This window comes from Salvelinus namaycush, chromosome 2 (genome assembly GCF_016432855.1).
Source record: "Salvelinus namaycush isolate Seneca chromosome 2, SaNama_1.0, whole genome shotgun sequence".
NCBI classification, from domain to species: domain Eukaryota; kingdom Metazoa; phylum Chordata; class Actinopteri; order Salmoniformes; family Salmonidae; genus Salvelinus; species Salvelinus namaycush.
Window position 1 is genome coordinate 39,213,306 of NC_052308.1, and position 22,667 is coordinate 39,235,972.

At 42.3% G+C, this 22,667-nt stretch overlaps 1 protein-coding gene across 1 annotated transcript in view; it reads right to left on the minus strand.

The window, feature by feature from the left end:
- Positions 1-2,141: 2,141 nt before the first annotated feature.
- The window catches only part of cfap20dc (CFAP20 domain containing), a 56,552-nt gene continuing 36,026 nt past the window's right edge, over positions 2,142-22,667 (minus strand). The window contains exons 12-15 of the mRNA XM_038965466.1: positions 19,264-19,515; positions 17,850-17,911; positions 4,421-4,524; positions 2,142-2,263 (exon numbers count right to left, since the gene is read on the minus strand). Of these exons, the coding sequence (XP_038821394.1) occupies positions 2,142-2,263; positions 4,421-4,524; positions 17,850-17,911; positions 19,264-19,515 (540 nt within the window). The remainder of the gene's footprint in view (positions 2,264-4,420; positions 4,525-17,849; positions 17,912-19,263; positions 19,516-22,667) is intronic.

Sequence of the window (22,667 nt, forward strand, 5' to 3'; positions counted from 1 at the left end):
CTGACCCCTCAGCCTCCATCCGCCTCAGCACTGAGTACCTGTATGTGGCCTCGCTGAAAAGAAAACACTGTTTAACATCTACATGATTTATTATTGAGACTATGACTTAAGCAGTTCATTATGATAGTACCCTGGGCACTACACCTGATAAGCAAGTTTACTCATTGATGAAATAACATAAAATGAGCATAATGAACAACCTCATGAAGGCAATCATAAATCCTTAAAAAGGCTCCATTCATATTGACATGCAGCCAACATCCAGAATACTGGACCTCCAGGTAGGCAACATGTTTGATGTTGTCTTTCATGATATTAAGATCTATAATGATCTAAAATAGAAAGGCCAACACAGCTCTATTGATGATCCATATCAATATCACAAATACCTGCGGGGAAAGCAGTATTTTCTGATGATAAAAACTGCAGCAAGAACTGCAGCAAATGTAACGAATATCACAGCTGCAATGACCCCCGGGTGCAGTCTTGCCTATTAAACGACAAAGATATGGAATTTAATTTGAGAAATGAAATGTCACAAATGTGATTGCCATTTAACCGAATGCCTAGGTGTGCGCATATGTACAACTGTCAACAACGATTACATTGACAGACAACGGATATGCTACAGCTACTTCACCTGTTGAGTTGACGACTTTGTGGGGGTGACACTTCTCATATGGATCCCATTCCTGTCCTCCGATAACTTCTGGGTTAAAGATAAACTAGTGGTGGGTCTCTCACAAAGTGTTTGTTGAATAAAGAAAATAAGAAATAGTTTTAAAACATTAGAAACATTTTTTCTTGAAGTCATCGCCATTATTGTTTACTTCCTGGTTGGGTTTTTCACCTGTTTACGTGGAAACGAAAGGCTTTTCTGATTGGAGGAGGTGGAATGCCTTATTTAGGGAAGTTCGAGAGGACAAGATTGTAAAGGTAGGCTATATTGCATGATTGAGTTTTGCATGTTTCTTGAATGGGGAAAAGTACAAATTCCATGAAACAGCTGCATAAATTGAGGGAATATTTGGGGGGGGAAATTGTCTGAAATAAATGTTTATAATATAATATTAACATTTCATAAGCAGTGAAATCAACATAGTAATAGAGTGAGTGCAGGAAAAATGAAGATCATCTATTTAAGTGCAGTCCTGATTTGTCTTGTAAGCCTTGTGTAGGCAAAGTCCAGGGGTGGATTGGCCATCTGGCACTTCTGGAAAATGCCAGATGGGCTGGATAATTTTATTGTTAGATGGGCTGGTTGAAATTGACACACACCAAAATATTTTTTTCTTGGACATATTAGATGAAACAACTAATTTCTTGAATAGGCCTACCTCAGTAGTGTATTTATTATACTTCTTAATATTAATAAAGCACTATGAATTACTTTATAAGATGAATGCTTATGATTTGGGTCAAACTAAAACATGGGCCGGTGCCTGTAAAAGTTGGTGGCAAAAAAAACTGTAAAAGTTGGTGGCACTAAATGTTAGTCTGATGCCCTGTAATAGTAATTAACACTTACTGTTGATTCAGGGGAACACATTTGACAGGCACTCATCTGCAATATAGCCTAATTCATTGGCTTGGCTTTTATAACGTATAAGGCTTAAGCAGACAGGCAAGACAGACACAGACAGACAAACAGAGAACAAGAAGAAGCACAGAGTGACAGCAGAGAAGATGCTGAGACAGATACGGCGAGTTGGCGGCACACACAGTGACGTGGGCTGGTGTGGATCCAATGCCAGGGCCAAATTCTTCTCCCAGTCCGCCCCTGGCTAAGTCTAACCACTTAAATTGAACAAAGGACAAAAACATTTGAGCCAAGGATAAAACAAACAAGTTTAATCACAAATATGTGTAGAGGACACACATGACACACACACTACTGCATACACACTATACAGTACAGAACACTTAAAAAAGTCACTGTATAAACAATTAATTACAAGAGCATCCTCACCATTCCATATTAAATACAACCGAGGATAACAGAATGGTATAAATATTTTCTAAGGCTCATTAATAGTTCACAAAAGCGTAATTAAGTAAAACAAAAAAAATCTATTTTTCCAGCAGTGAACATGAACATTCTGTTCTTTTCCTGCATTTTGCTCATCAAAAAGCTTGATGAATTAGACCAGCTCATAGTATTTCCCAGACTGGGGATCAAAGTAGCAGTTAAGAGAGGGATCATAGAGCAGATTCAGGTACTCCTCCTCGTCTTCATTTCCTCCATTCACTGATCCATCAGCCCCTGAAACACAAACAGGAGGAACATGCAGTTATGACATACCATAACATGCACATACACCAGGGGGGGTAGCCCGACTGGGACGTCAACCTGGCTCCCTACTATTCCAATTTCCAACACCTTAACCGGTTACATTAAGAGGTCCAACCCTTTTTATTTCCTTTGTCATTTTTTTCTCTCACAAGTGCCAAACCTTTTGATGAGATTGCAAAGGTGGCGTTTACATTTTTTTATTTAACCTTTATTTAACTAGGCATGTCAGTTAAGAACAAATTCGTATTTAAAATGATGGCCTGCCCCGGCCTCCCCTAACCAGGACGACACTGGGCCAATTGTGCGCCGCCCTATGAGACTCCCGATCACAGCCGGTTGTGATACAGCCCGGGATCGAACCAGGGTCTGCAGTGATGCCTCTAGCACCGAGATGCAGTGCCTTAGACCGCTGCGCCACTCGGTCATTTAGCTCACTACATTATAAATTACCCCCCATATATAAATAGAAGAGTACAACTGAACCAGAGGAGGCTGGTGGGGGGAGCTATAGGAGAACGGGCTCATTGTAATGGCTGAAATGGAATAAATGCAACGGTATCAAACTAGGGTTGTAAAGCTACCTGGAATTTACCAAAGTTTTGTAATTAACAGAAAATCGATGGCAATCTATTCTAACTTTGGTAATTTATACCTGAATAACTTTTTAAAAATTAATATATAATACTGCCACCAGTTTGACGCCAAAATATTGACATCAAATACATATTGACATAGTAAAATAAATAAAATGTGTAAAAAAATATATAAAGGATATTTCATGCTGAAGCCCTCATATTAAACACCAATGGTGTTCACTAAGTTGATGATTTATATTTAATATAATGTTTTACAACTGTGTCATTCTATTTTTTATTTTAAAATCATCTTATTTAATATATTTTACACGTGATTATTACAGACACCTGTGATAATTTGAAGTACCCAAAAGGGCCACTAGATGTCTTGTGATAGATTACATAAAATCCTTGAAATATACCAAAATTCTGGTAGTTTACTGGTAAACTTAGAAAGTTTCCAATAATATACCCTCTTTTAGTAACCCTATATCAAACACATCAAACATATGGAAACCACGTTCGACTGTTCCATTTATTCCATTCCAGCCATTACAATGAGCCCATCCTCCTATAGCTCCTCCTACCAGCCTCCTTTGGAGTGAACAAGCGTTCTGATTTCCTCTTAGGAAATATTCCTTTTGTCGAGAACTGAACAAGACCCTGTATGAACTGTAAGTGCACGACTGAAGAGACTGCCAACACCAGACACATGCTGTGTAAGCCATGAATCTGTACCCCTACTACCCTGTGAACAGAACTATTTAGCGGAATTAAATGGTTCCTGGGAGGCTGTAAGGGTCTGCTGACCTTGGGACCCAGGTGAATCTTAACTTCTCCTCTGCCATTTCAGACACTCTCTTCACATCAATCAGCACAGCCACGTTTAGGATCCTCATACCTCAGAATACCGCACAGACACATTCTGAAAGCTGTTAAATAAAAAGGTGATGTAATTTCCAACCCCTTGCTTTAACCGCCATTATTTTAGTTGTTAAATTGACGGGCAGTTAACTACTTAAAAAGGTAATGGAATGCTCTGGGAGAAACATTGTGTCTAATTGGAAACTCCAATGGATGATAATGAAAACTAATTATGAGACACAATGTGTCAGAGGTTTAAAATGATGTTGTAAATTGGAAAGGTTTTGCCAATTAACCCCGCAGGCGTGTCTTTAGAAGCGCAGCCTTGTAACGAGACTGTCTCTGACCTGTGGAGTCACGGGGAGAACAGAAAGCTGCAGCCTCCTGGGATCTATAGCCCTAATTGGTCCTAGTTTTATGGGTCTCCTCGCTCTGCCTCGTTTCCACCCTGTGTCTTCTTTAAAGAGAGCCTTAACATTTCAGCCTGCCTAACTTCTGACACCTGTGAAACATTTCCATTAGCAGAATGTGACGGTGGTGCCATTACACAGGTTTCTGAGAATAAAAAACAATATGGATTCTATAGGTTTACGTGTGTGTGTGTGTGTGTGTGTGTGTGTGTGTGTGTGTGTGTGTGTGTGTGTGTGTGTGCATGTGTGTGCGTGTGTGTGTTGAGCCAAGCCTGTACTTCTGGTCGGGGGTCCCCTCCGATGGTCCCCTGTGCCCTCTGACCCCTTCCCTTTCTTCTGGCTAGGAGGAATAATGGGAGGGCTGAGGACATCCATCCATTCCCTAGAGGCAATAGGCATCAGAACACAGTCATCACTACAGAGATGCTATCAGGACTACAAAGACAATTAGGAAATTCATAATATTAGTTGCGGTGTAGGTCAATAAACAATTTATGAATAGCGGATAATGTCAAAAAAGGAGGACAGTTTTAATCAATCAGGAAACTCCCAATACCTGTTACCAACACCAATCAAAGAGATTTGGGAGGGAAGAATACATTCTACCATTCCAGTGTTTAATTGCTATATTGTAATTACTTCGCCACTATGGCCTATTTATTGCCTTACCTCCCTTATTTTACCTCATTTGCACATGCTGTATATAGATTTTTCTACTGTATTATTGATTGTATGTTTGTTTATTCCATGTGTAACTCTGTGTTGTTGTATGTGTCGAATTGCTTTGCTTTATCTTGGCCAGGTCGCAGTTGTAAATGAGAACTTGTTCTCAACTAGTCTACCCGGTTAAATAAAGGTGAAATAAAATAAATAAAATACTGTAGGGATCGCACCTGATGATCTTTCCACGAGGCCCACCAAAGCCTCCCATCTCTTTTGTTCTTTAGACTAGACCACCATGGGCCACCACTAACCTCCCCGTCCACTGCCCTTGAGCCTCCCAACCCATCTCCTCTGTTCTGTTCTAACTGGCTCAACAACCGAGAACTTGGCTGGAGGAACATTCGTCAGACACAGACACATGCTGTGATTTCACACAAGTGTCTGTCCACCTCAGTACCAGTCAAAAGTTTGGACACATTTACTCATTCAAGGCTTTTTCTTTATTTTTTTTACTATTTTCTACATTGTAGAATAATAGTGAAGACATCAAAACGGTGAAATAACACATATGGAAACATGTAGTAACCAAAAAAGTGTTAAACAAATCAAAATATATTTTATATTTGAGATTCTTCAAAGTAGCAACCCTTTGCATTGATGACAGCTTTGCACAATCTTGTCATTCTCTCAACCAACCACATGGGGTAGTCACCTGGAATGCATTTTAATTAAAAGATGTGTCTTGTTAAAAGTTAATTTGTGGAATTTCTTACCTTCTTAATGTGTTTGAGCCAATAAGGTACGGGTGGTATACAGAAGATAGCCCTATTTGGTAAAAGACCAAGTCCATATTATGGCATGAACACACATGCAAATTCACCTTTCAGCAGTACTATTACCTAAAACACAAGGCCAAATATTCAGTTGAAGTCGGAAGTTTACATACACCTTAGCCAAATACATTTAAACTCAGTTTTTCACAATTCCTGACATTTAATCCTAGTTAAAAATTCCCTGTCTTATGTCAGTTAGGATCACCAGTTTATTTTAAGAATGTGAAATGTCCGAATAATAGTAGAGAAAATGATTTCAGCTTTTATTTATTTATCAATTTCCCAGAAGTTCAGAAGTATTTGGTAGCATTGCCTTTACATTGTTTAACTTGGGTCAAATGTTTCAGGTAGTCTTCCACAAGCTTCCCACAATAGGTTGGGTGAATTTTGACCCATTCCCCCTGACAGAGCTGGTGTAACTGAGTCAGGTTTGTAGGCCACCTTGCTCGCACACGCTTTTTCAGTTCTGCCCACAAATGTTCTATAAATTGAGGTCAGGGCTTTGTGATGGCCACTCCAATACCTTGACATTGTTGCCACAACTTTGGAAGTATGCTTGGGGTCATTGTCCATTTGGAAGACCCATTTGCGACCAAGCTTTAACTTCCTGACTGATGTCTTGAGATGTTGCTTCAATGTATCCACATAATTTTCCTGCCTCATAATGCCATCTATTTTGTGAAGTGCACCAGTCCCTCGGGCAGCAAAGCACCCCCACAACATGATGCTGCAACCACGTGCTTCACAGTTGGGATGGTGTTCTTCGGCTTGCAAGCCTCCCCCTTTATCCTCCAAACATAACGATGGTCATTATGGCCAAACAGTTATAGTTTTTGTTTCATCAGACCAGAGGACAATTCTCTAAAAAGTACGATCTTTGTCCCCATGTGCAGTTGCAAACCGTAATCTGGTTTTGGAACAGTGGCTTCATCCTTGCTGAGCGGCCTTTCAGGTTATGTCGATATAGGACTCGTTTTACTGTGGATATAGATACGTTTGTACCTGTTTCCTCCAGCATCTTCACGAAAAGACGCGTTCTGGGATTGATTTGAACTTTTCGCACCAAAGTACGCTCATCTCTAGGAGACAGAACGCGTCTACTTCCTGAGTGGTATGACAGCTGCGTGGTCCCATGGTGTTTATACTTGCGTACTTGTAACGATCGTCGTCTTCTTCGGACGAGGAATAGGAAAGATCGGACCAAAATGCAGCATGGTACGTGTCCATGTTAAATTTATTAAAACTGAACACTAAATACAAAATAACAAAAGCGAAACAGTCCTGAAAGGTGACACAACACAAAACAGGAAACAACTACCCACCAACACCAGGTGGGAAAAGGCTACCTAAGTATGGTTCTCAATCAGAGACAACGATAGACAGCTGCCTCTGATTGGGAACCATACCAGGCCAAACACATAGAAATACAAAACATAGAATGAAAAACATAGAATGCCCACCCCAACTCACGCCCTGACCAAACCAAAATAGAGACATAAAAAAGGAACTAAGGTCAGGACGTGACAGTACTATTGTTTGTACAGATGATCGTGGTACATTCAGGCGTTTGGAAATGGCTCCCAAGGATGAACCAGACTTGTGGAGGTCTACAAATGTTTTTCTAAGGTCTGATTGGCTGATTTCTTTTGATTTTCCCATGATGTCAGGCAAAGAGGCACTGAGTTTGAAGGTAGGCCTTGAAATACATCCATACGTACACCTCCAATTGACTCAAATGATGTCAATTAGCCTATCAGAAGCTTCTAAAGCCATGACATAATTTTCTGGAATTTTCCAAGCAGTTTAAAGGCCCAGTCAACTTAGTGTATGTAAACTTCTGACCCACTGGAATTGTGATACAGTGAATTATAAGTGAAATAATCTTTCTGTAAACAATTGTTGGAAAAATGACTTGTGTTATGCATAAAGTAGATGTTCTAACTGACTTGCCAAAACTATAGTTTGTTGACAAGAAATTTGTGGAGTGGTCGAAAAAATAGTTTTAATGACTCCAACCTAAGTGTATGTAAACTTCCGACTTCAACTGTACACTGTAGTTGCTTACCAAGACGACATTGAATGTTCCTGAGTGGCTTAGTTACAGTCTTCACCTAAATCGGCATGAAAATCTATGGCAAGACTTGAAAATGGCTGTCCAGCAATGATGAACAACGAACTTGACAGAGCCTGAATAATTGTTTAACCTGTTTGGCGTGCAAGCCCGACGTCGGTACACTTATGACAACAGCCAGCTCAAAGTGCAGGGCGCGAAATTCAAAATATATATTTTTTTAATATTTAACTTTCACACATTAACAAGTCCAATACAGCATATGAAAGGTACACATCTTGTGAATCAAGCCAACATGTCCGATTTTTAAAATGTTTTACAGGGAAGACACAATATGTAAATCTATTAGCTAACCACGTTAGCAAAAGACACCACTTTTCTTACTCCATCAGTTTTTTACTCCATCAGTAGCTATCACAAATTCGACCAAATAAAGATATAAATAGCCACTAACCAAGAAACAACTTCATCAGATGACAGTCTGATAACATATTTATTGTATAGCATATGTTTTGTTCGAAAAATGTGCATATTTCAGGTATAAATCATAGTTTACATTTCAGCTACAATCAGAAATTGCACCGAAAGCAGCCATAATATTTACAGACACCAACGTCAAATACCTAATTACTCATCATAAAACATTTCTGAAAAATACATAGTGTACAGCAATTGAAAGACAGGCATCTTGTGATTCCAGACAATATTTCCGATTTATTAAATGTTTTACAGCGAAAACAAAATGTAGCGTTATATTAGCGTAGCCACAATAGCCAGAAACACTTGGGCGCCGACGACCAGTTCACATGCACGACAGATATTAGAAATAGCATCATAAAATGTTTCTTACTTTTGGTGATCTTCCGTCAGAATGTTGGACAAGGTGTCCTTTGTCCAGAACAGTCGTTGTTTGGATCTGGAACGGCAAATTTCCCTCATCATTTAGCATGGGCACTTGCGAAGTGGCACGGATCTCTCCAACGTCAACAAAGTCAGAGAACGGAACACAGCAAAACTCCCGAAAAAATTTCAATAATCTGATTAAACTATATTGAAAAAACATACTTTACGATGATATGGTCACATGTATCAAATAAAATCTAAACCGGAGATGTTAGTCGTCCATAACGACAGCTAAACAGAAGGCAAATCCATGTCCCCTTTCGCGCGCTCCAGAAACAGGAAATGGACGGTCACGTCATACAAAGAGCTTTAATTCCACCTCAGACCAAGATAAACACGAAATTTCTTCTCTCACCGCCTCTTGACAACCAGGGGAAGGTGTATGAAGTGTACGTAGACTCTTACGTATCATGCCCATGTATAGGCAGGAAGTTGAACAGAGCATCGATTTCTGACATTCCACTTCCTGGTCAGGAAATGTGCTGCAGAATGAGTTCTGTTTCACTCAGAGAAATAATTCAAACGGTTTTAGAAACTAGAGAGTGTTTTCTATCCAATAGTAATAATAATATGCATATTGTACGAGCAAGAATTGAGTACGAGGCCGTTTGAAATGAGCACCATTTAACTGGCTACTCAATACTGCCCCTTGCAGCCATATTAAAGAATGATGGGCAAATATTGTGCAATCCAGGTGTACAATGCTCTTAGAGACTTACCCAGAAAGACTCACAGCTGTAAACGCTGCCAAAGGTGATTCTAACATGTATTGACTCGGGGTAGAATACTAATATATCTAATCAAGAGTGTTTTATTCTCCATACATTTTGTGTAGATCCTTGATAAAAAATTACAATTAAATCCATATTAATCTAATTTTGTAACACAACAAAATGTGGAAAAAGGCAAGGGGTGTGAATACTTTCTGAAGGCACTGTACATATAACACATATACTGTATATATGCAAGAGGCCCGTATACTGCCTTCCCTGTGCTCCATTCTCCCCTTCCAGCACTACTGTTTGTAGAAATTAAACAATTAAATGTAAGTATACAGTGATGTAAGGTGGAAACTGGAGAAAAATAGGCTAGGCATTATCATTGTATAGTAAATTACTACATTAGACACCATCCAGATACGTATCCACTTTAAGCTCGTCTTCAATTCTTTTGTACTTTCTTTGCCTCAGGGTAAAAGTTGCTTCAGAGAACATCATGGGAGGTTTATGAAGTTTTGAATTTAACTTATTTTCTTCTCGAAGGTTTAATTTATTTTCAAAGTGGGATCATGTTTCAAAGTGGGATTAAAATGGATTTAATTGTTCAAATTGAGTGTCACTAGTCTTTGTGGTAGTCAGAGGGACAGTATTACACCTTGTACTGCTGGGGGACAGACGTACTGAGAGGAGCAATACTCTTCCTCCTACACACGAGAGATGGGGGTGAAGGAGCACTGCAGACTGCATCAGCGTGTGTGTATATTTGTGTGTGTGTTGTGTGTGTCACCGTACTGCTACCAGCAGGGCTCTCTCCCTCCCATTTATATCAGAGGTCAATGCAACAGAACAGAACCAAAGGCTATCTCCTTCCCACTACTTTTAGCCTCCTGTCTCCTAAACTCTGACTTTCAGAATGGCACCTTTATGGTTGAAGTTGATTCCTAGTTGACAATCTCAAAAAGACCCTGTCTTAATGATGGCTTGAGGCCAGTTGTTCAACTAGGAGCTAAAAGGAATGAGTCAAGTAAGTCACTGATAGTTTGAACACATCCGAAAGTAAACTGTCCACAGATTTTAGGACATTTGTGAACTTGATAACAGCTAAGAAGTATTTTCCATTGGAGAGGTATAGTTGCTTTCCTCTATGCCTTGGATTCCCCTTCTCTTCCACCAGTTAGCTCTGATCTTTGATATTCAAAATGAACAGTCACTATAGGTTGATATGATATCATCACTTGACTGAGATGTGTAGCGCTCTCCTCCATTCTAACAGTGTGGCTGCGGAATACATTTCGGCAAAATATGGACTTCTCGAATTTCAATCTCTAAACTGGGAAAACAACATGCTTCCACTGAATTAGTTTTTTGTAAATACATCTATCTACACACTCATAAATACAGCCATTCTATACTTCTGTCAGATATAGATCCTACTTGATTTTCAATTTCAACTTCAAGGACTAGATAGTAACCCTCCCCCATTGTGTCCCTTAGAAATAGATGATCACTTCTTCTCCAGACCGAAGCAAAAATCAAATATATTCCAAATAATCTTTCCTTCCCCTACCAGAGCCATTTACACCCTCCCACTTCCCTCTGACTCCACACTGGGAGGTACAAAGCACAGGCAGATTTAATGGAAGCTATTTTCAAGGACAACGCAGCTCAACGCTGCAGACAGCAGCTACTTACCTGCAGGGAGAGGAAATTGTTAAGTGGGACTGGACGAGAGACTGTAGATTGAATTGTTAAGTCATTATATTCATGGCATAAAAGTGAACTGGGGATGGGAGGAAATAAATTAGCCTTTTTAACCTGACAGAAGATGAAGGTCCCTTTTAGTAAGTATTTTACCTTGCGGTTAGTGTAAAAAAACAAAAACATGATCTATAGTGTACCCAGCAAACCAACATTGGTTCTGCAGAAGTTCCCAGAACATTTGTTAGGTTGCGGCAAATGTTCTCATAACACAAAAACTGTCCAGTTGTGCTGATGATTATACAATGTTTGTATAAAACATACGCCTGATGTTGCAAGAACGTTCCCAGAACACATTTTGTCTGTTCTTTAAAAGTTCCTAAAATATTTATTAAGGTGAGAACATTGTGGGGATATGACAAGAGATAGGTTCCCAAAACACACCCAAAACACACCCAAAACAAACAAAAAACCTGTTCAGTTGTGCTGACATTCAGATAATATTAGTATCAGATTTCACAAAAAATGAATTTGATGTTGCAAGAATGTTGACAGAACAGCCTTTCTGAGTTCTTTAAAACGTTGATTTGCTGGGATTTATTTTTATGTTAGGAGAACATTTAATTTTAAACATCTTTATTTTTTTTAATCAAAAACATTATTTGAAAGATTTTGAGATGTTGTCATCCTGATGTTAGAAAAAACCCTAACTAGAACTTCATGGTAATCTTAGCTAATGTTCTGCCAATATTCCCGGTTTGCTGGGTATACTCCTACAATACATCTGTGCTTGGAGCTGGAGAAGAAAGAAAACGGATGTTGGCACTTCTACCTCTGTTGAAAATAGACTTTGTAAAAAGAAGATTCTGTGTTCAGTGAGAATGCCTCAGATTCTGTGTTCAGTGAGAATATCTCCATGACAGGGTGTTTAGGAGATGCAACGCTTGTTTACCAGCCAGAGGCAGAAGGCACAGATATCACACACAGAGGAACATGGTAAATGTGTCAGAAAAGCACTGACAAAACTATAGCAGGGAACAGCAGCAGTGTTTCAACTGTCAAACTGTACCACTCCAGATAACTGACAGTGGAGCCTTGCAGACAGTGGTGCCAGTCAGGACACTTAAGACCGAAGATTTCACTTTTGGGGGTCTGTCTGAATACAAAATAAAGAAAGAAGAAAAGAGAGGAGAAGAGAAAGAACAAACAAGATTTCTACTGACAGAGAGATAATTAAAGCTGGTTGGCATGCTACATCACACACCTCTCAGATCCACTGCAGCTGTACTTGAATACAGTAACACAAATTCAGTCATCACCTATCTAGTGTTTGTAGTATTGCTGTAGTAAATACAGGCCACTAGTGGATAGGGTTCGGTTAACAAGCCTATACTTAAAAAATATAAGCCTATACTTGAGTATACTCTAAGAAAAAATGGTTCTATGGGGACCCTTTTAGGTTCTAGATAGCACCTTTTTTTCTAAGAGTGTACTCAAATCTGCCTCAAGGCGCAGTCAAGCAGAAACACAAGCACTCAGTCTGAACATTTGAAAGACAGAGACAGTCTCAAGGACAGAAGGTTTAGGAGCTTGTGTGAAATGAAACAGAAGTATAATACAAACAAAATTGAACCTCAAAAACACTAGCCTACATGACTGCAATTTTGTTGCCAGGTTCATTCAACAGTCATGTGGTTTTACACCAAAAAGGAGCACTTAATACATCATGGAGACAGAGATATATACACCAGGAAGCCTTCCCTGCCTTTCATCAATAAATCAGACATGTTTGAGCCAACAGGAACAATGCATAATTCAACTTGGAGACAGGTGATGCAACACTTTTGTCATCCTTTGTAACATGTTGGTGGCGCTGCATGTGTGTCCTCAGAGAGAGACAGAAAGAGAGAGAGAGAAAGGGAGAGAGAGACCCACAAAGAAATTGAAAACATAAAGACAGAGCGAGCGAGAGAGCGGGTTGTGTGCTAATGAGTGACAACAGCCCTGCATCTAATTGAGAGGCGAGCAGAGAGGATGACAAGAAGAGTTCTAATGAGTAATGGCAATGGCATCCTGTAAGATGAGGTGAGGTGAGCCAGACCCAAGCCCAGGTGATGACAGCCAAGTAATGACAGCCAGGTGACTGGTGTATTAGACCTCTGTGTGTTTGGGCCTTGCGCCAACGGAAACACTAACTAACTCTGTGCTAATCATCCGGGACAGCCTTGGCTAATGAGAACACTGACGCACTGCTACAGGTGGGAATCTGTTAGTATGTGTTCATATTTACATTTTGTGTACGGTTTCATACACTTGTCAGGAAGGGTTCCATGCCCTGGGTCTCTTGACTGATTCTGAATGGGAAGATAGAATGAATGCACCCTCCATCCATTCTCACTTCAGGATCAGTGAATTATTTCATGTATTCTTTATTTAATTAGGCAAGTCAGTTAAGAACAAATTCTTATTTACAATGACGGCCTACTGGGGAACAGTGCGTTAACTGCCTTGGTCAGGGGCAGAACGACAGATTTGTACGTTGTCAGCTCGGGGATTCAATCCAGCAACCTTTCGGTTACTGGCCCAACGCTCTAACCACTAGGCTACCTGCCTCCCCGATTTCCCATCATAGATAACATTACAGAAGAGATTTGATGGAAAGGGAGGTTACATAATTTACAGGCTGAACATATTGGCTACCTTTAAACAGTTGGCGGAGGACCCGTACAGTTAGGAAATTCAAAAAGGACGAAACCTCCTCCACCCAACCTAATACGCAATCTGCTCGAGGGGGTTACTCAACCGGCTCATACGTCGCGACGTCCCCTGAATGCCCATCTGCTAGCCGCGGCCCGCTAGCTATCTAGAGCATATTGGACTGTTAGCTGAATAGATCCATTTGCCAATTGGACCCCTCTGCTACACGGAACCCTACTAATCCATCACGACTGGTCTATCGACGGAACGACACAACGAGGCGGAAACAGACTTTCCTCTGTCGTGACGTCCCTCTAAGGCCCATCTGCTATCCCCGGCCTGCTAGCTGCTAGCTGCCAACTACTGACTGGATCCCTATGATCACTCGGCTACGAATGCCTCTCCCTAATGTCAATATGCCTTGTCCATTACTGTTCTGGTTAGTGATTATTGTTTTATTTCGCTGTAGAGCCTCTAGCCCTGCTCAATATGCCTTAACCAACCTTTCAGTTCCACCACCCACATATGCGATGACATCACCTGGTTTAAATGTTTCTAGAGGCAATATCTCTCTCATCATTACTCAATGCCTAGTTTTACCTCCAATGTACTCACATCCTACCATACCTTTGTCTGTACATTATGCCTTGAATCTATTCTATCGCGCCCAGAAACCTGCTCCTTTTACTCTGACCCGAACGTACTAGACGACCAGTTCTATTAGCCTTTAGCCGTACCCTTATCCTACTTCTCCTCTGTTCCTCTGGTGATGTAGAGGTTAATCCAGGACCTGCAGTGCCTAGCTCCACTCCTATTCCCCAGGTGCTCTCATTTGTTGACTTCTGTAACCGTAAAAGCCTTGGTTTCATGCATGTTAACATTAGAAGCCTCCTCCCTAAGTTTGTTTTATTCACTGCTTTAGCACACTCTGCCAACCCGGATGTCTTAGCCGTGTCTGAATCCTGGTTTAGGAAGACCACCAAAAACCCTGATATTTCCATCCCTAACTATAACATTTTCCGCCAAGATAGAACTGCCAAAGGGGGCGGAGTTGCAATCTACTGCTGAGATAGCCTGCAGAGTTCTGTCTTACTATCCAGGTCTGTACCCAAACAATTCGAGCTTCTACTTTTAAAAATCCACCTTTCCAGAAACAAGTCTCTCACCATTGCCGCTTGCTATAGACCACCCTCTGCCCCCAGCTGTGCCCTGGACACCATATGTGAATTGATTGCCCACCATCTATCTTCAGAGCTCGTGCTGCTAGGTGACCTAAACTGGGACATGCTTAAAACCCTGGGCCATCCTACAATCTAAGCAAGATGCCCTCAATCTCACACAAATTGTCAATGAACCTACTAGGTACAACCCCAAATCCGTAAACACGGCACCCTCATAGATATCATCCTAACCAACTTGCCCCCCAAATACACCTCTGCTGTTTTCAACCAAGATCTCAGCGATCACTGCCTCATTGCATGCATCCGTAATGGGTCTAAACGACTCCATAAAACACTTCAGCGAGCAGGCCTTTCTAATCGACCTGGCTGGGGTATCCTGGAATGATATTGACCTCATTCCATCAGTAGAGGATGCCTGGTTATTCTTTCAAAGTGCCTTCATCACCATCTTAAATAAGCATCCTCCATTCAAAAAATGTGGAACAAAGAACAGATACATCCCTTGGTTCACTCCAGACCTGACTGCCCTTGACCAGCACAAAAACATCCTGTGGTGTACTGCATTAGCATCAAATAGCCCCCGTGATATGCAACTTTCAGGGAAGTTAGGAACCAATATACACAGGCAGTTAAGAAAGCTAAGGCTAGCTTTTTGAAAGAGAAATTTGCATCCTGTAGCACAAACTCAAAAAAGTTCTGGGACACTGTAAAGTCTAGGGAGAATAAGAGCACCTCCTCCCAGCTGCCCACTGCACTGAGGCTAGGAAACACTGTCACCACCGATAAATCCACTATAATTGAGAATTTCAATAAGCACTTTTCTATGGCTGGCCATGCTTTCCACCTGGCTAACCCTACACCGGTCAACTGCCCGGCACCCCCCACACCAACTCGCCCAAGCCTCCCCCATTTCTCCTTCACCCAAATCCAGATAGCTGATGTTCTGAAAGAACTGCATAATCTGGACCCCTACAAATCATCCGGGCTAGACAATCTGGACCCTCTCGTTCTAAAATGATCTGCCGAAATTGTTGCAACCCCTATTACTAGCCTGTTCAACCTCTCTTTCGTATCATCTGAGATTCCCAAATCTTGAAAAGCTGCCGCGGTCATCCTCCTCTTCAAAGGGGGAGACACTCTAGACCCAAACTGTTACAGACCTATATCTATCCTACCCTGCCTTTCTAAGGTCTTTAAAAGCCAAGTTAACAAACAGATTACCGACAATTTCGAATCCCACCGTACCTTCTCCGCTATGCAATCTGGTTTCCGAGCTGGTCACAGGTGCACATCAGCCACGCTCAAGATCCTAAATGATATCTTAACCGCCATCGATAACAGACATTACTGCGCAGCCGTATTCATCGACCTGGCCAAGGCTTTCGACTCTGTCAATCACCACATTTTTATCAGCAGACTAAACAGCCTTTGTTTCTCAAATGACTGCCTCGCCTGGTTCACCAACTACTTCTCTGAGTTCAGTGTGTCAAATCGTAGGGCCTGTTGCCTGGACCTCTGGCAGTCTCTATGGGGGTGCCACAGGGTTCAATTCTCGGGTCGACTCTCTTCTCTGTATACATCAATGATGTTGCTCTTGCTGCTGGTGATTCTCTGATCCACCTCTACGCAGACGACACCATTCTGTATACTTCTGGCCCTTCTTTGGACACTGTGATAACTAACCTCCAGACGAGCTTCAATGCCATACAACTCTCCTTCCGTTGCCTCCAACTGCTCTTAAATGCAAGTAAAACTAAATGCATGTTCTTCAACCGATCGATGCCCGCACCTGCCCGCCCGTCCAGCATCACTACTCTGGACGGTTCTGACTTAGAATATGTGGACAACTACAAATACCTAGGTGTCTGGTTAGACTGTAAACTCTCCTTCCAGACTCACATTAAGCATCTCCAATCCAAAATTAAATATAGAATCGGCTTCCTATTTCGCAACAAAGCATCCTTCACTCATGCTGCCAAACATACCTTCGTAAAACTGACCATCCTACCGATCCTCGACTTCGGCGATGTCATTTACAAAATAGCCTCCAACACTCTACTCAACAAATTGGATGCAGTCTATCACAGTGCCATCTGTTTTGTCACCAAAGCCCTATATACTACCCACCATTGCGACCTGTACGCTCTTGTTGGCTGGCCCTCGCTTCATACTCATCGCCAAACCCACTGGCTCCAGGTCATCTACAAGTCTCTGCTAGGTAAAGCCCTGCCTTATCTCAGCTCACTGGTCACCATAGCAGCACCCACCCGTAGCACGCGCTCCAGCAGTTATATCTCACTAGTCACCCACAAAGCCAAATCCTCATTTGGCCGCCTTTCCTTCCAGCTCTCTGCTACCAATGACTGGAACGAACTGCAAAAATCACTGAAGCTGAAGACTCATATCTCCCTCACTAGCTTTAAGCACCAGCTGTCAGAGCAGCTCACAGATCACTGCACCTGTACATAGCCCATCTGTAAATAGCCCATCCAACTACCCCATCCCCATACTGTATTTATTAATTCATCTTGCTCCTTTGCACCCCAGTATCTCTACTTGCACATTCACCTTCTGCACATCAATCACTCCAGTGTTTAATTGGTATATTGTAATTACTTCGCCACCATGGCCTATTTATTGCCTTACCTCCCTTATCTTACCTCATTTGCACACTGTATATAGACTTTTTTCTACTGTATTATCGACTGTATGTTTGTTTATTCCATGTGTAACTCTGTGTTGTTGTATGTGTCGAAATGCTTTGCTTTATTCTTGGCCAGGTCGCAGTTGTAAATGAGAACTTGTTCTCATCTAGCTTACCTGGTTAAATAAAGGTGAAATAAAAATAATAATAATTTAAAAAAACCTCTGCCCCCTTTTTAAAAGACAAAACATTGTTTATGTGTTGTTTATTTTGGGGACAAGATTTGAGGTATGCTCACCTTGGATTGGAGTGTAAGAGTGGGTTCATTTCCTTCTGGTAGTGATGGCCCTGTTTGGCCGGCTGAGAACAACAGAACACAATGAATGAGGAAAAGAGAACGTCATAATCTACCAGCGATGCTATAATCATTCAGATTCTAATCTCGGCACCCAGAAGAAAGTCTCGCATGCAGGCTGGCCGCTAACATTTTAATTTAAAGGCTGTCAGTCACCAGAGACTAATAACATAAAAAGATACCCGCCACACACATTTAGCATGTTGCTATCTTTTCTAACTATCTCATACAGTATTATGTGAAATCACAATCTGCGTAATAACAAAAAAAGCTTCAGTGCACCTCCCTCAGCTGCCTGATGGGGGCGCTGTGGCTACATATGTTACTACAGAGTGCAAAGGTTCTCAGTATTTATCTCATGACTCTATAATGGCACATTTCCATACAGGATTTACCCCAGTGTTTTACCCAAAAGGCTCTGACTTTTCTGTTTCCATCTACGCGGGCCGGCACCCGTGTCTCACTGGGCCATGGCTCCGGCGGACCTGCTCTCACTTGGGGCCAAAACCAGGCCACTGGTACTTTTCAGCTGGCAATTACATAACACTGGCTAACTGTGAAATTCAACACCTTCTTATAAAGCAACTGTTTTGATTATGTAGAGTTTGTTGATTTTACTCTCCACAGGTCCTCACGGTCAGCCCTAGCTACGGAAACACCGTTTCTCTAGTATAACATCACGGTGTATACCCTAGCGTGACACTGATGTTACAGTCGAAAAAGCAGCTATATGATTACAGCACATCAAGCTGTTATGGCAGAATTGGGGTGAGCTGATGTAACTTCTCAAGGGTTATGCTATTGTTCTGTGTTCTGCTTTTCATAGACTCCTGGTATGTCTGCACCCTAACACAAGGCCATTGTGTTCCGGAACTGTTGCTGGATTGAAATAACTGTTGTGTAAACAACATGATTGTATTATCACCTCCCACTATATAAGGGACATGAAACCATTTATTCTTTGAGTTCTGCCCTGTGAAACCAGAGGTGGATCTCCCCTACAGCTTCTTGATGAAAATATTCACTATTATATAATACAATTAGTCTCTGCCTGATCTTTGGATCGAGTTTTCCACAACAAAGGTGAGCAGCTAGCCTGGGAGAGAGAGAGAGAGAGAGAGAGAGAGCTTGTTTGAATAAGCCCCATTTGCACCTTGATGTATCACTCAGGAGAGCTGCCTGTAAATAAGGGCTTAAGGACAAGGGAAGGCATAATAGATATCTGGGCCCACTTCATTGCTTCTGCAAATTACAGTATGTGAGTATGAAATGAGCAACACCAACCCCCTACGTCAATGGCAAACGTCCTGAGTAAGACATCTTCATCTATCCACCATCTTTGGAGTACATGACTCACCATAGGTATGTGTGTCCAGGTGGATGTCTCATCACTGCTGGTGCTGATGCTGACGTTACATTGGTGGATCTGAGAGGCACTGAGACCTGTTGCTCCTCCCCCCTCCTCTTCTTCCTCCTGCTCCCGCCGTAGACTGGCCAGCATATTTAGCTCCTCCTCCTCCTCCTGCATACGCAGGCTGTCCAACAGACGCAAATCACAGCTACTGGACCCAACAGGCTCATGCCTTCTCTCCGCTCTCCCCTCTCCCACCTTCAAATCGACAACAAACAAAATCAAGATGGATTACACACTGCATTCCAGACATTACAGTAAAGGAATTTGACAGCTTTTTTTAATGGGCTTTGTGGTTTGACCATGGTGTGTATCAAGAATCTCAATCATCCTTTTTCATCACATCCACAAATAGCAAGTTCTGTTCGATCCGTCCAATAAGAAGAAACAGGTCAATGACCTGAGCCCAACCAACCCCTGTGTAAGTGTAACAAAGATAAGAAATCAGTGTGTTTAAAACAGCATGTCTCAGTGTTCCCATCCAGGGCCCAGCCCAGGCTTGGATATCACCCACAGGGTCTTGTGTGTGTGTGTGTGTGTGTGTGTGTGTGTGTGTGTGTGTGTGTGTGTGTGTGTGTGTGTGTGTGTGTGTGTGTGTGTGTGTGTGTGTGTGTGTGTGTGTGTGTGTGTGTGTGTGTGTGTGTGTACAGTAACTCGTCCAGCTATCAATTCAGTTGGAGGCTTGGAGCTCTGTGGTAACTGGCTTTGTCCGAAAGGAAGGACTGGGGAAACCCTGGAGGTTGAGAGAGGATCAATGGCTGCTGGCGTGAAAGAGAGCCTCACAGGCCAGTGGGAACCGCAACAATCATCTCTGTCTTCTCTCTCTCTCTCTGACAATATTTCAATCAGGACCCTGACTCTACTGTACCATAGGCTAGCTCAGTGGCTACCACACTGACTCAGTACTGGTACCCCCTGTATATAGGGAAAGGGGGATACCTAGTCAGTTGTACAACTGAATGCATTCAACTGAAATGTGTCTTCCGCATTTAACCCAACCCCTCTGAATCAGAGAGGTGCAGGGGGCTGCCATAATCGACATCCAAGTCTTCGGCGCCCGGGGAACAGTGGGTTAATTGCCTTGCTCAGGGGCAGAACAACAGATTTTTACCATGTCAGCTCTGGGATTCGATCCAGCAACCTTTCAGTTACTGGCCCAACGCTCTAACCATAGCCTTGTTATTGTTATGTAATTTTCTTGTGTTACTTTTTGATTAGATTTTTTCACTTTAGTTTATTTAGTAAATATTTTCTTAACTCTATTCCTTGAACTGCATTGTTGGTTAAGGGCTTGTAAGTAAGCTCTACTCCTGTTGTATTTGCGCATGTGACAAATCCAATTTGATTTGACTTGATGAGAGGACAGCTCAACAGCCTTCACTTGGCTACCTGCTGGGGACATGGAGCAGGGTGTGTCAGTGGTTGTAAGACTGCAGCTTACTGGGCTGTGTTCCACTACAATGAGGTGAGGGTTGAGGGGGGTGTCTGAGCCTCATCAGCGACCCAGGCAGCAGGCCTCCTTTGTGGGCTTGGGATCCCTCCACTCCCCTGTCTTTTGTGGAACTCAGGAAGAGTAGCTGCTGTGTCAGCTAGAGCTAATGAGGATCCCTAAAAAATATTTCAAAAAATACAAAATACTGTGCTCTGATCATGGATCCCCTGGTTCCTCTTAGGAGGAGCGGCTGGAAGGCGGGAAGGGAGTGGGCCCCGGGCACCTCAAGGTGTGACAGCTAGCCCCCCACCTCTCTTCACCCTCTCTCTCACCCTCTCTATTTTAAATCGCAGAATCCTTCTCCTCAGCACAGCATGACTGACAAACCTGCTCTTAGATCACTGCTCTGCTCTGCTATGTACATCACACACTTTAATGTGAGCAGAGGAGATGAGGGGAAGCGAGGGATGAGCGGAGAGACAGGCAGGCAGGCGGGCGGGTGCGACACGGCGTGTCATCATGCCATCAGAAGCTGAACAGCACGATGCCAAGCCCTTTAACAAGCTTCTCTCTACATTTCCTCACTCAATCTTCTTCTATCTAAGCTTCTCTCTCTCTCTTCTCTTCCTCACTCTCTTCTATCTAAGCCCATCCTGACTGCAACCACTTGAGCATCGGAGAGGAGTCAACCCCGACCATAGAAGAAAGACTGGCACAAAGCAGGCAGCCACATGACTGTCACATCCACTCTTTGTCAAAAGGGACCTTTCCTCTTTCCTGAAAACTCTCTTCAGACTTCTCAGACTTTCCCGGCTGTGTCCCAAACGGCACCATATTCCCTATATAGTGCACTACTTTTGCCCACAGCCCTGGTTAAAAGAATTGCATGTTACAGGGAATAGGGTGCCATTTGGGACACACACCACATCTTTAATTAAACAGTGGGCTCTTCTGTTGTGAGAGGTCAAGGGGAATGACTGTTCTCTCCTACAGTTCCCAGTGATAATTCTACATCTCTCGTTCAAAATGCACTCTGCTCCCTCTTTTCTTCTCACTCCCTCGCTCTTTGTGTATCCCTCCACCCACGCCACTGATTCCCTGTTTTCTATCTATTATTAAGCTTTGGCGATATGTCTGTGGGAGAATGAGGATCAACAAGGGGCACAGACAAACTCACTGTATCTATCTGTATCAAAACAGAGATTTCTTTTAAGCTGGCCTGGGACAATTCAACAGGCAGACTTGTAACTACATGTTTTCAGAGGGGGAAAATCCAGGAAATTGCAGTGCTTTTCTATTGGTAAAACTACTATACAGTATACTACTGTAAACACAGACCACTGAAGAAAAACAATCACAGAGAACTCTAGATTAAATAAAGTACCATATAGCCTGTATATGTGACTACTAGACTATAACTTGAATGTGATACATCCATGTCCTGTATATGTGACTACTAGACTATAACTTGAATGTGATACATCCATGTCCTGCATATGTGACTACTAGGCTATAACTTGAAGTTACTGATGAGGCATCAGTCTGTTGTCTTGGGGTGGAATCACACGGTGGCACATCTGATGTGCTTTGACAACTGTAAATCCCTGCCGGATTGTGTCATCAGGCATGTGGCTGGCTGCTCAATTAGACTCTCAGACAGGTTCTCCCTCCCTCTTTCTCGCTCCCCCCTCATCCTTCTCTCCTAGGGGCTCCCTCCCTCTCATCCCACCCAGGGCCTCCCTTCCACCCAGGGCCTCCATCCCAGAGTGGCAAGAGACAGTCAGGACTGATGGTCACTTGACAGCTGCTCACTTAATTATAACATGAGAAGTATAGGAGGAAATGGAAGATGGCGGAGTTAACAGCAGAACTTTCTCTCTCTTGGTAAATCATGTGTTTCTGTTCTGTCCCACAGGGC